General features: G+C 47.6%; 1 protein-coding gene across 4 annotated transcripts in view; it reads left to right on the top strand.

The window, feature by feature from the left end:
• Positions 1-14659, top strand: part of LOC139054901 (uncharacterized) — a 443055-nt gene that overhangs the window by 240417 nt on the left and 187979 nt on the right. Inside the window, exon 1 of one of the 4 annotated variants that reach the window (XM_070532628.1) lies at positions 4713-4833. The exons of 2 other annotated variants lie outside the window; for them this stretch is intronic. In XM_070532628.1, coding sequence (XP_070388729.1) covers positions 4799-4833 — 35 coding nt within the window. In that variant the 5' untranslated portion in view covers positions 4713-4798. Of the gene's footprint in view, positions 1-4712; positions 4834-14659 lie in introns of those variants that run through there. One more of the 4 variants, XM_070532630.1, reaches the window with a different exon arrangement.

Raw genomic sequence — 14659 nt, 5'->3', positions numbered from 1 at the left:
TTCTTAGCACCCTCTGCAGCGTCGCAGGTCTGACCGCCGCCGTGGTCAGTTGCTTCGCAGCTGCTGGGGACTGAGGGCCGGGGTTTGATTGTGTTGTTCATTGTGTTGTTGATTAGTTGCCATCATTTGCAGCTAAATAAAGCTTGCAAGCCAGCCATTATACAGCTTTTACATGAAATCTTTTATACCTATATGGCAAATGCTAATGTTACGATTTCCTCACCAACTGCACGAGCAACAAGTAAAGCTAACAAATGATAGAATGGACAAACCAGACAGCTTGCACCTTGCAGCTCTCCTGCATGCTTCGAGACAGTGTAGCCAAATTGTGGCTCTCCGAATTTGACAGGAATTTGGGTGGTCGAAGAGCAGACAAATTATTGAAAATCAGAAGCCAAATATCCACCCCATGAGGCTTTGAGTACAGCTCCCATGTGTCTAAATTTTTCAGTTAAGCCAACCTCCAGATGAGAAGAGCCCTGGCTTTGGCAAAAAACATACAAAAATTCCATGTAAATCTGCAAAACAATGTGATGCATGTGTATGCATTCTCACTGCAAATAAACCTGTGCTGGCTTGCGCCCTGGGTAGCATGTTTGTGTGTGACATTTGCTGCATTTTGTTATCTGAATCTTTTTTTGAAGTGATGAGAGCAGATTTCCTTCATTCACTTATTGCTAGAAATCATTGGAAAAACAATTTACTTATATATTTATTGCACTCTCCTTTTAGACTGCCTGGAGAAATACATAAGTGACCACCCCATGATGCCACCTGCACCACATCCGGAGAACCACCTTGCTTCCCTGCGAAAGCACCTTTGGAGCTTTCTTTTACACAAGCAGGACGCCAGGGCAAACGAGTGGAAAAGTAAATACAGTACAAGTCCTGTGATGCTTTTTCAATAAAGTGTGATGATATGCTACGTTCTATGGTGCTTTACAGATTGATTCGTTATGGCATGAAAATAGCCGCATCTTGGCAACATGTATATACAGACTGTACACTTCACAAGACTCAACATCACATAAAGATAGCCCGTCATGAGCTTCCGAATAGCAATGGCTGCTCCTTCAATTCATCACACAACTTACCTTTGACGTGCTGCGCCCACGATGACATCCAACCCAGTGCCCACCATGCCACCCATCACCCACCGTGCCCACCCAGCACCCGCCGTGCCCAGCAATCACCATGCCCAGCGGCCACCATGCCCAGCAACCACCATGCCGCCCAGCACCCACCGTGCCACCCGTCACCCACCGTGCCACCCAGCACCCACAATGTCACCCAGCACCCACCATGCCACCCGTCACCCAGCATGCCACCGACTACCATAATCCACCACGATGATGGATGATGGATTCCACTATGCCCAGCATCGGGCAAATTTTCAATAAGTTCTAAATCTCACAGACTGCATCACAATGCTGATTGTCTTTCGCGCCATCCGATGCACCCTGCTAGCCTCGCTGACGACGACAATGATACCAGTGCGCTCGCCATATTTGATGTACGGGACATCGACAGCGAACAGCGTCAGGATGAATCCCTAAAGCTCACCATTCAACAACTCTTCCGCACGCTCCAAGCCTTCTCTACGTCAGTAGGCCTACGCAATGATTTGTTCCGTCGCAACATGAAATCTGACAAGCCATAATTTTTGCTACTTGTTGCTCGACGCCTGCGTACCACAATTCTTCAACAGCTACGTGATGCCCCAACTGCCTCACACCTCGGCACCACACGCGCCTATGACAGCGCGCGATGGTGCTTTTTTTTTGTCCTGGCTTGTATCGTTTTGTGCGGCGATACGTTGCTGCCTATGAGCGCTGTCAACGGCGCAAATGTTCTTCTGTTCCACAGGCTGGCCTGCTTCAACCTGTCGACATTCCATCGGAGCCCTTCTTTCGCGTCGGCCTTGACTGGCTCAGACCTTTCGGTACGTCCGTATCTTCCAGCGAATGGATAGCCGTCGCAACTGACTATACAGCAAGATATGCCATCACGCACATCACGTCTAGTATCTGCGCTACAGACGTTGCAGACTTTCGGCTCAATGACGTCATTCTTCGACGTGGGGCTCCGCTCCGCCATCTTGCGGATCGTGCCCGCTGTTTCCTAGCAAAGGTGATTGACGAACTTCTTCGTAGCTGTTCTACTGTATATTACCTTACGACAGCCTACTATCCACAGACCAATAGTCTTACCGAGCGCCTCAACTGGACCATCACGGATAAGCTGTCCATGTACGGCTCTAGTGCATGATCACCGTGATTTGGACGCCACCCTACCCTACGCAAATTTTGCTTACAACTGGTCCCGGCATGACACCGTCGGTTATTTGCCGTTGTTTCTCCTCTGCGGCCGCAACCCGGCGTTGTCCTTCAAAAAGAACCTTCCTGTTGATCCCCCTGTACCAACCGCATATGCTGAAGCCGTCATCTCTCGAGCCAGAATGGTTCGCCAGGTGGCTCATACTAGGCTATTTGCGTCGCAGGCCTCTCAGAAAGATCGCTATGATAACCGGCACCGTAAAGTCGAGTACCCTCTTGAATCTCTGGTCCTACTGTGGACGTCGTCTCGACACCAAGGCCTGTGTGAGAAGCTCTTACCTCGTTACACAGGACGCTACAAAGTTCTCCGTAAGCTGAACGACGCTTACTACCTAATCACTGCGCACACATATCACCCTTCTGCTTCTTTTAAGTCTACTACGATGCTCCCTGCTTCACCAGCAGTCCTGGCTGATTTTTGAAGGCGGCGTTATGGTGCTCAGTCCCTCGGGAGGGGCGTTACGACGCACCGCCTATGAGCATGTCGTTAAAGGACCGCTTCGCACTGCGAAGAGAAAGAAGACATGCCATGCCACCTGAGATGCTGTCAGCCATTCTGTGGCAGCAGCCTGTAAATATAGCAATATATGCTTTAGTTTCTTCCCCTTGAACTCCTGAATCCCTGCGACAATATAACAACACATGTCATTGTGATAGGTGTATATGTGCATTAAAGATGCACAGAACAACTCAGAGCCGCGTATCCTATGTACTGGGATATATTGCTGCACAGGCATTGTAAAGGGGGCAGGATTTCTAACTCACAAATAAATAGCGAGCAATACTGATGAATCTTAATCCTCCAAAAATAATGAGAGGGTAGCAGTCGTCGTAATAAAAGTAAATATAAGATACAGAATAAACGTAGTACAAGCCTACGCTCAGACTTGCCGCATCTATGGCAGAAAAAAGAAACTATTTTCATGAGGTATTGAAGTAGCAATGAAAAAAGGGCAAACTCAGTAAACTGTGGTCATGGGGGATTTTAATGCAAAGTGAAAAAAAATTGAATGGGAAACGAGAAATTCGACAATACGGCACCGATTCTAGGAATTTTAAAGCAGATATCTTGGCAGAATTCGCCCAAAGAAAGAAATTGCGAATTACGAATACCTTTCTTAGGAACACAGTAAAAGCAACTAGACATGGAATATGTCATAACGGATGACCAAGAAATTAAATAGATTGCATATTCTCCACTAATTCTACGATCGTGCAGGATGTAGAAATATTAGGTAGCGCAAATTGCTATGATCATAGTTCAGTGAGGTCTAGGACTGCTCTTATTTTGAAGAGCGGAAGAGGAAATTAGTTTACAAGAACCAAGCAAACTTAAATATCTTAAGGGTAGAAACTTGTGTGAGCAGGGTGCTGGTCGCCGACAAATATCTGCCTTTAGAACACGAAGAATAATATAAGAGAGTTAATGAACGAACCGTAACAAGGCTGATAATAAAAGCAGGAATTGAAGAGGGATATAAGGCAACAAATCAACAAGGACGCACCACCCAGTTACAATGCAACAACAATACAATATGATACGTTACAATAAAGCAACAACAAAGCATAATAGTGTTTATCTCAAGAGATTAGGTAAAATTCGCTGGGCTTTCAAAGCTGCAAAAAAGAAGAGAGTAAGCGTTGTACAAAAGTAAACCTGAGAGAGACTGAGGCAGCCGAAAAAATGGCTGCAGCAATAAATCAGTGTGAACATGGCATGGGACAGGACAAGATGTGTGAACTGAAAGATAAGTACGCGAATGTCCTCAGCAAGGAAGCAGAATAATTTTAACTGAAGTTCAACAAGGCTGGTTCTTGGGTTAGTTGGTGCGATTTACTCTTGACGGCAAATCCTTTAGCGCACTTCAAAAAGACAGGGACGTGCCAGAAGTCGAGTACCCTGTTAGCGCTGTCCTCTATCTCTGTCACGTCTTTGTCATTTGGAATTGCGCTAAAAGCTTTGTCCTAATGAGAATTTTAACTGGCTAGACAAAATATTATTTGTTCGGCGCCACACACGTTTATTGGGCGTAGTAGTTCTCGGTTCTGTTTCGTTATATGTACAAGGATTGAAGCACGATAATTTCCGACGTATCTTAGCATCTCATGTTTATCGTACTACATCTCCCTCTCTGTTTGACCAACCTCTCAAACAACCTCACTGTATGGATTTAGGATATTATGGAAGGGCTTTTGTTGAGCACGAATGTTGTTGAAAATGCTAGAGACCAGCTGACACAAGAACATTGCATCCTAAACGTCCAGGAACAACAGTTCTTCTTCATCATCATCATCATCATCATCATCATCATCAACAACAACAACAACAACAACAACAAGAACATCATCATCATCATCATCATTTCTTGCCTGCACGTCCTGTTCTGCATCTGCCGAAGGTGTCAAAGGATTCGGTGGGGAGCTGAATATCGCGACGGCAGTTTTTCCGATAGGCACAAAGGATGAGATGGCGACCACAGGAGCACGAGGGAGTCAGGTAAATACTGAACATAACGGGAATTATGGAAGCCTGGGAATTAATGAGGCGAGCGCGGGCAGTCTGACGGGCCTGCGCTGCCATAGAAATCGGATCGCGGGCATAAGCGGTGTGCGACTGTGTGACTTATGTAAGTACAGTGTCCAAGGGCAAAATGGGATCACGGCCAAACACTATATAAAACGGTGAGTAATCTGCGGTGTCATGGCAGGACGAAGTGTACTCGAAGATGACATATGGCAGAGCAATGTCCCAGTCCTGTTGGTCTGGAGAAACGTACATAGGTGGCATAATAAGCGCGTTTTGCTTGAAAAACATGCACACAAGGAGACAACACGGACGCTTTCTTGTGTGTGTGGTTTTGGCGCAAATCTCGTTTATTATGTCAGATAACCAACTAGCCCAGCAGTTCACTCTTCTAAAGTACATTGCTAGCATGTCTGTAAAGTTCTGTTGAGTCGCTCGCTGATACCGTTAGTCTCTGGATGGCAAGCAGTGGCTACTTGAAGCTCAATAGAGCATAGGCGGAGGATATAATCAATGACGTTTGACAAGAAATAACGTCCGCGATCCCTGAGGAGCTGACGTGGAGCACCGCGCAGCAGGATGATGCTGTGTATGAGCAAATCGGCGACGTCAGTGCCACAACTTGTAGGTACATCTCCTGTATTAGTGAAGCGCGTGGCGTGATCAGTTGCAACCACAACCCATTTGTTGCCGTTATTTGAGGAAGGGAAAGGGCCAAGTAGGTCGAGTCTCGCACGAAAGAAAGGCTCAGTAGGAGGATCAATGGGTTGTAGATGCCCAGCTGGAGCCATGAGAGTGGGCTTCTGGCTTTGGCATAGGTCGCAAGTATTCGCATACCGGCGCACAAAGCGGCAGAGGTCGGGCCAGAAGAATCGGTGCCGGACACTGTCAGTGGTGCGAGTAACACCAAGGCGCCCAACGGTGGACGCGTCGTGGAGTTGTTGAAGCACGGTGCGTTGAAGGTGCTCCGATACGGCTGAGACTAGGTCAGCACTGTCAGGGCGCATGTAGTGTTTTTAGAGGACTCCGTCGGAAATACACAACAGACGAAGGGAAGGGACCGCAGTTGGCGAGCTTAACCAACCCATGATGGTTCGCGGAACGGCCTCACGGCGCTGTTCATGGCCAATATTGAGGAACTCTGAGATGGACATCATGCTGGTGTCGAATTTGACGTCTGTGGCTTCCCGTTGGTCAGCAGGGCGTTGGACAAGCAGTCCGCGTTTTTGCACAGACGGCCGGATTTGTACAGTACAGAAAAAGGGTACTCTTGCAAGCGCAATACCCAACGCCGAAGACGCCCTGCAGGCTCCTTCAACGACGAGAGCCAGCAGAGCACGTGGTGGTGGGCAATTACGCGGAAATGACGACCAACTAAGTATGAGCAAAACTTCACTATCGCCAATATAGGGGCTAGGCACTCTCGTTCTGCGATAGAATAGGTGCGCTCGGCCGTGGACAAAAGACGGCTTGTGTAAGCGATAACAGACTCTTGACCACGAAGTATCTAGCAAGAACAGTGCCAATCCCGTGACCACTTGCATCTGTACGCATTAGAGTGGGTGCTGAAGGATCAAAGTGAGATAAAATTAAGGAGCTCGTCACGAGTCTGATGAGTGCTGTGAAGGCTTCGTCATGTCGCTCTGGCCACGCGAAAGCCACGCCGTTCTTTAAAAGGTCGGTGACAGGGAGAGCAATTTCAGCAAAATTTTTAACAAACGGACGAAAGTAGTAGCATAAGCCTACAAAGCTGTGAACGTCCTTAACTTTACACAGCACAGGAAAGTCTTGCATGCACAGCACAGGAAAGTCTTGCATGGCTGGAACTTTGGCGGAGTCAGGTTGAATTCAATTGGCGTTAACAACATGCCCAAAAACGGTTGTTTCACGATGACCGAAGTGACAATGCGACGAGTTGAGCTGCAGTTACGCAGCGCGAAAGACAGCAGGCTCTGTCGCGAAACGATCAATGTAGGTTTAAAAAGATGGCGCAAACACGATTACGTCATCCAGAATAAACAGGAAGATGGTACACCTCAAGTCTCGTAGAAGAGCGTCCATCCTGCTCTCGAACATCGGTGGGGTATCGCAAAGCCCTAACGGGATGACTTTGAATTAAAATGTTCATCAGGCGTATAAACGGCGTCGTCTCGCGATCCTTCTCATCAACAGCAATCGGCCACGAGCCCGAACGGATGTCAATCGGTGAAAAATATTTCGACCCACGTAGACAGTCAAGTGCATCATCGAAACGAAGCAATGGATACGCGTCCTCTTTATTGATCCTGTTGATCTGGCGATAATTAACACAAGATCTCCGGGTGTTGTGTTTCTTTACCAGGACAACTGCTGAGGCCCAGGGGCTAGGGGAAGGCTTGATGATGTTCTTCAGCATCTTGACGACTTAGATTTGAATGATGCTGCGCTCTGGAGCAGACGCGCGGTAAAGCGGCGATGCACGGGACTTGCATCGCCGGTGTTAATCTGATGAATGACTACGGCTGTCCAGCCAAGCAGGCGGTCATCAAAATAAAAAAAATATGGCGGTTACTAAAGAGATTGCGCCTAAGGTCTTCAATTTGAGCTGGGGAGAGGTTGGTAGGGACTATTTTATCGATGTCGTGGTAGGGTGACGAAGCCGAACAGGAACAGGCGACAATAGGGCTGACAGAGGCAGAAATAGTGGGCGCGAGAGGAGATATCTGGTACTCGTGCACCTGTGTCAGACGGACCACTGTCACATTACCGGGAAGAACATGCGCAACAGACCCAAATGTGAGAATGGGAAGCCAAGCAGATTCATCGACAATGGAAACAACGGTACTTGGGAACGTGAAGCCATGCTGTAGATGGATGACGAGAAGCGGAGAGACCATTTATTCGCCATCAGGAACATGTGGTCGTGCGTTAAAAGGTACAGTAGCAGCGGCTTGAGGCGACAACCAGGCGAATTCGGCAGAACACAGGGACGGATGACGTGCATCAGAAACAAAGTCGCTCTCAGAAAGAAGGTCCAACTGCACGACATCTGTAGCGCAGCCTCTTAGCGCAGAATGGGTCGAAAGAAAGTCCAGCTCAAAAATCAGATCATGCGGACACCGCTCTGACACAATAAATGAGATTGTGGTTTGATGGCTGGCAATCGTTACTCGCGCTGTACGCATGGCGAGAACCAGTGGCGTACTGCCGCCATCAACGCGTACTGTGCACGGTACGGCAGGCGTGAGGAATATGCTGAGTCTTTTGCGAAGGGCGGCACTCATTAGCGGACATCTGCGCAACGGTGTCGACGAAGCACTTCACTGGGACGCCATCCACCTCAACGTCTAATATACTTCTAAGGGTATGCAACGTGATCAGTGTATTTGTAGATCGGGTCGTTGATGTAGCGCCATCGCCGGGAGCTGCACCGACGAGTTTTGCTGTGGCCCGAACGCGGGGGAAGAAGAGCGGCAGGTCTGCGACGAACGACACCGACGACTTAGGGGTGGTGATGACCGGCTGCTTCGTAAGGTCGTAGGTACATTGTCGGTATTCGTAGATGGACGCACAGGGAATCGGGGAGCGCCTTCATCTGGACGGTCGGACGGGAAGCTCCACCTAGGAGGCGATGAGCAACGACTGTGGCAATGACTATGTCCAACATGCGACCAATCGAAAAAATTCGGCCTCGAGTCGACCGGGTTACGATGGCGAGTTGGACCGCAGAAAGCGGGGAAGCAGTGATTGGGCGGGGCTGGTCCAGACTGACAGCGGCATAATATACGCCGCAGAGAGACGGGAGGCCTAAATATGCCATCCCATGCCTGACAACTGTCTGTGTAAGCGAGACAGAACATGTGTTGCCTGGGCAATGCTGATGAGGAATGGTGGCAGAGATGGCCTCGAGCTCACGACAAATTAACCACGTAAAATTTTCTTGTAAAGACATAGGAGTTCCGCGTTACTCTACTTCACACGAAGATGTTGAAGTTATAGTCAGTAGCCTGTCGAACTGCTGCCTAAAGCGGTGACTCTTCATCAGTTCGAAATAGCGGCACTCCTTGATAATCGCGTCTACCGAGTCATAGCTACTAAACGTGTCGCCTAGTGCTTGCGTCATTGTGTACGTGACGGCACAGCCAATGGGTAGGAGGTGGCGCCACGTCATGAGCGTGCAAAATAATAATTGGAGGACGCTTAAGCTTCGCCTTCAAGATTGGGACGCGACAGCGTTCCCGTCGACCCGCCAAGGGGTATAAGACAATGCGCTACGGCACAGCGATCACTTACGATGATGCGCCCCGCATCGGACTTAGCGCCCACCTATCACGCGGTGAGCGTCGAGCAACGCAGCGTTCGGCGCGGCAACGAAACGTGCGCCTGAGCGAACGGAACGAACCAAAGAACTCGGTGTCTCGGAGGGGAAACGATCTACGCCAGCCAAACGTCGTGATCGGCACAGGCAGAGAGATAGATAGTAATCTAAAGAAAGGAACGGCGCTTGATTCTGCAACCCGGAGCACGGCGAAGCGTCGTCAGGGGAGAGGGAGTCCCGCGACGCGCCTGGCAGCGGTCCCAATGCGCGCGCGGCTCGCCTCCTGTCGGGCCAGCGCCGTACATTGAGAGGAGGGGGTCTTCTGTGTTTGCCGCAAGATGGCTCTGCGTGTGCGGAAAGCGCAGAAGAAATGCAGCGGAAACACACTTCGCAACTCGTGTAATTGTGACTTCTGTACGTTACATGTTCATAATTACCGATACACACCGCAGTATAACTTTCCACGGCTCGTTTCGAAGGCAACACCGCATTCACTAGAGGCGCGTTTGCACCACTTGGAAGTATCGAACTCGTGGCTGAGTGGTAGCGTCTCCGTCTCACACTCCGGAGACCCTGGTTCGATTCCCACCGGGCCAATCTTGGAAGTTGCTTTTTATTTATGAAGCGCCTGCCGTGATTTATCGCTCACAGTCAACGCCGCAAACGCCGACGCCGAAACTGACGCCGACGACACCGGCTTTTCTGCGACACGAGCTCCTTAACGCTATCGCGTTAAAAAGCATTATTGTCCAATTGAAGGCCGCTTAGGGGTCGTTAGAGTTAAGAACTCCTCAGGGGCTAGCGAACGTGTTGATATGCTTGGCGCGTTTTCATTTGGCCCAACCGAGGTGCAATTAAAACGCCAGCAAGAGCTTGTGTGGACAAGGAACGCGCAGAAAAGCATCTCACCAACGCTACTACATTGTTTTTTCATGCCTGTATGTAAGTAGTCTAAGGGTCTCTGTCATATTGTTTTCGTGCGTGCGTAAGTTTCGTTTTTTTCTTCCAAAAAATTTCACTTTAAAGTTGTTGCGCTTGGTTTGTGTCTCCTTTCTTTGTCCCTCTGTTTCCTCAAGTTAGCGCTACTTAAGACCATGCATGCTCATTGATTATGAAACAGCGGAGGCCAATGTACTTCAGTTTAACGAATAATTTATGCGGTGAAAAAGATCGAAAGCTCTTAGGAATTTCAAGGAAGATATGTCAGCTTGTCGAAGTTTAGAGAGAACGCTTGCAAAAGTGTGCGTTACATTGCTTCGTTGTGTGACTAAAAAAATATTTCCTGAAGATCGAAGTAGTGTCTTTGTATGTCAAGAAGTTATTTATGTACTTAGCGGTAATATATTCAAGTTCCTTACACCACGAATTAGTAAGATATATCGAGTGGTAATTTTCTCCTGGCGTAGTATGTCATTTTTTCTGTATATGAAGAACATGTGCCACCCACCAGTTAGCAAAAAGACAGCATGAAATGAAGCAAGCATTTCAGCGTAGTAATGAAGGAACGCAGTTTCAAGGCCGTCCAGGATCTGGGATGTTTTAGTCTTCTTGTTAAGGAGCACCGAAAGAAAGACTACCAGGGAATGGATGCCATCATTAGGAAAATAATATTCAAGTTTGTAAAACTATTTCATATGGAGAAAAAAGCACTATTAAAATGCACATTCTAGCGAAGAAAGACGCTAGTGGGCTCAGCGCTACTGGCTCTAAGCGCTAGTGGGTCGAGCGTGCCTGCTCAGCAACGGCTCTCGTGCTTGGAAGCTGTGACTGCCCTGCCCGTCGACGTTGCGCTGTTCCGAGCTCTGACAAATAAACATCTTTAGAACATTATTAACTTCCGAAATGGAACCTGTGTCGACATTTCTCGACCAATTGAGCTCCATTTCCTCAATAATATTTTTTGGCCTGAATAAACGGCCCAGAATTCTTGGTGGGAATATTCAAAATATTAGACAGGATGTCGTAACTATAACGACATTTTGAATGCACGAATGCTTTCCTAAGCGTCCTTTGAGTAGTTTCAGCAATGTGAGTCGAAGTACTTATTTTTTTGAAGACGCTTCAGTTTTGTTTTCAAGTCAACATTTCTCTTGTTTTATAGAGATTTTACGTTCTAGTTTTCTTCGTTCCTTTCGGTGTAATCGAGTAATCCTAGAGATTATTTGCACCGGAACCTTGAAAGTAGCTTACCATCAGATCAAGGCAATCCAGGACTACTAGGTAAAGGTTTTACAGAACAATTTTTAGGAGGAGCCATGCATGCCAGGCATTCGAAGACTACTCGCGAAAGAAACCACAGCCTCATCAAAAATATCGCAATTCATGGTGACCTTAAATATTTCAATTGTCCTAGTTACGATAAGGCGATCTAAGCTTGAAGAGGATTCATTACAAACGCGTGGAGGGTCAGTTACTACTTGCTGCACATCCTGGTTCACCACACCTCAAGCAAAAAACATACATCTGCTCTTCTATCTGTATTTGTAAAGAGGGCGATTCCGGTACCCAGCTGGCAAATTCAAATCCGCAACGATAAAATATCAATTTGAAGAAAATGTCACCAACTGATCGCGTATTGCCACTGTTCCGTCTCAACTTATTTCTTTATTGCAGTTTTAACCTTGCGCCACACATCCTTCTTAAGCTGTGAACGAACTAGTCCAATAGTGCCCACAGAAACTATTGCGAAGGACTCTGTGCCCTGCGCTTGAGCTAATGTCTCACAACACAAGCACTGTAATGCCTGACTACACTCTAAAAACAAAGAGAGTGCCGGGCACTCCCTTTGAGGGAGTAGCGGCTTGTCCCATATTTCACTCTCTTTTCGAGAGTAGATCGACCCTCTTTGAGAGAGAGTAGGTCAACTCCTGCTGACAGAGTTTTGTTACTCCACCGCCAGGGATTGCTAGTACTCTTCCGCAGAGTGATAATACTCTTCCCACAGGGAGTGCTAGTACTCTTCTGCAGAGTGCTAATACTCTTCACCGCACGGGTAATGGCACTCCACCAGACCGAGTACTTCTACTCCCCCAAACAGAGTGCTAGTACTCTTCCCAATACCCTCAGCGAAGGTCCTGGCCACGCATGCAGGCAGGAAATCAGATCAAATTAGGGTCGCTGATATACCGTTCCCTAGGCGGCTCCTCAGAGTCAGTAGCCCAATTCCAAGCGGCCTGCAGAATAGGCGTGAGGAAAGTTATGCAGGATTTTAAAATCATTTTTCCTGGCTATTTGCTGCCTACCATGAGGCGTGACTGCTCGGAATCGGCCTTATGCGTATGCGTCGCGAACGCCACTGCGGAGAAAAAAAAGCTAATTAACATTTATCCGCAATTATCTTCGCACATTTCACAATCAGGAGACATATAGTCTAATTAGAACACAATAGTCGAGGGAATCACATAGTCATGGAAAACCACACTGCTCTATACATCACGTGGATTTGAACCCGCGTACACTCGCATCTATACAATTCAAAGCACACATCCTAACCATTACACCACAGAGCCACCACGCTCAGTCGTGTTGTTTTAGAGGTTATATATATAACAAATGTATTTGAGGAATCGACTGCGGTGAGTGGAGTTTCTCTGCAGTGTGCTGTGCTGTTGTGTACTGGAATCAGTGGCGTAGCAACAGGGGGGGCTGGGGGGCCGTGGGCCCCAGGTGCAAGGGGCCAGTGAGGGGGGGGGGTGTCATATACGTCTGAAGACACCCCTCTTTCCGCCGGCTACACCCGGGGAGGGGGGTGACAGAAGACCTATGGGCCCCGGGTGCCAGATGACCTAGCTACGCCACTGACTGGAATACGTTTGCGTTTGCATCATTTCCATTCCTTGCTACGACTGACCAAGGAATACAACGTAGACGACGACGTGAGAACTATTCACTGCTTGTCGTCACCCCAGGAAAATAACAAATGTGCCGTTCAGCTCACGATCGAGTGCTTTTCCAGTCCATGCATTGTATGTTCTCCGAAAATACGCGGGTACAAAGTATCGTGCCAACCATCCACGTATGTGAATTTAAGTCGCGCGTATACTGGTGAGCATTTCTGTTTATTTTTTCCGCCAGTTCCATTCGTATGTGGTTAACTGCGACGCCAGTACCAGGCATTTCGACGTGCCTCACGCTGCCGTGTAGGCGTTCTTTTCAAGTGCATTAGTTTAGAGTTCGGTTCAGTCCACTGTGAGCTGTTGTCCTGCATTAGCAGCGGATCGTTAGCGTTTTGAAGAGCATGCATTCCAGCATTTGGAGACTGCTTATACCGATAGCCGCGTCACATGCATTGGCACGCATGTTTAAATGACTAATGTGTCCACTTGTTACGCGTGCACTGCTCGTATCCTGTGGCAGTGCTCGTTCTAAAAGCTTCTAAGACCATCTACATTCATACGTGTGTTCAATATATAGGCACAGGATGGACTTGTCGGCTAGTTGGTTGAGCATTTTAGAAGAAACAGCGCAACGCAAGGACGACGCAGAAATATGGACCACACCACGAAGCACTGGTGTGGTTGATGCTTTTTTTCGTCCTGGTGTTTGCGCTGTTCCTTCTTGCACGATACACGCACACCACAGGTACGCAAAAGTTTAGGAGCATAGGGCGTTAACTTTAGCACAACGCGTTGCCTGGAATTGCACACGCTTACCCTCATATACAGAAATGCATCATAACTAGAAGCCCATGCTTGACTCGATCTAAATGACGCAAGCCGTGAACGCACCAAAAGAAACGCAGTGAGCGTCTAGGGGACGTTCGCACCAGGCGTCGTTTATATAAAGTCAAGCATGAGCTTTGTATTAAGATACATTTCTGAATATGGGGGTTTGTCATCTACTTCTCACAGAAAATGTCGAAGAAACGCCCACCAAAACCAGGCACATTCGTAAACCTAACTAGGCAATACGAAGCTCCATAGAAAAAGAGTGGTATTAAAAGATTTCAGTATTTTGCTTTACTCCAAAATGGTTGCGCTCTCGTGGCTTCAATGTACAGAGATAGTGCAGCGTTAGCTAAAAAGCATGAATTTCCAAACCCCATGCCAAATAAGCTCGTAAAATTATTTAGGTGCTAGAATCCAGGGTTTGTAGCGATCCTTGAAAACCCTTTATTTCTAAAATGCCATTTTCAAGGCATTAAAAACCCTGGAATTTTTAGAAGTACTGTAAAGTCCTTAAATTTGTACACTTGGCTAGGCTTAGCAGACATTGCCAAGCGTTTTTTTCCCTTCTGTGACACTCTTCGCATGTCACAGAGAATTGTCTGTGGAGGTAATAGAAGGAAAGCGACATCCTTAAAGTTGAAATTACAAAGGAGCTCCAGATACCAGTTTTAGGCACACGGAACCAGCGACAAATGTACTTGGAGGAGCAGAAGCAGGAAGCTCAACAGTTGAGGCATTCAAAGAAAAGCCGTGATGAGTAAATCGAGAGCTACAGACACAATAAAAGGAAATTACAAACGACTTGCTTATTTGGTGGTGAAAAGCTGAGGCAACA

The sequence above is a fragment of the Dermacentor albipictus genome, chromosome 1 (genome assembly GCF_038994185.2).
Source record: "Dermacentor albipictus isolate Rhodes 1998 colony chromosome 1, USDA_Dalb.pri_finalv2, whole genome shotgun sequence".
Classification (NCBI taxonomy): domain Eukaryota; kingdom Metazoa; phylum Arthropoda; class Arachnida; order Ixodida; family Ixodidae; genus Dermacentor; species Dermacentor albipictus.
This window is presented reverse-complemented; position numbering and strand designations above follow the sequence as displayed.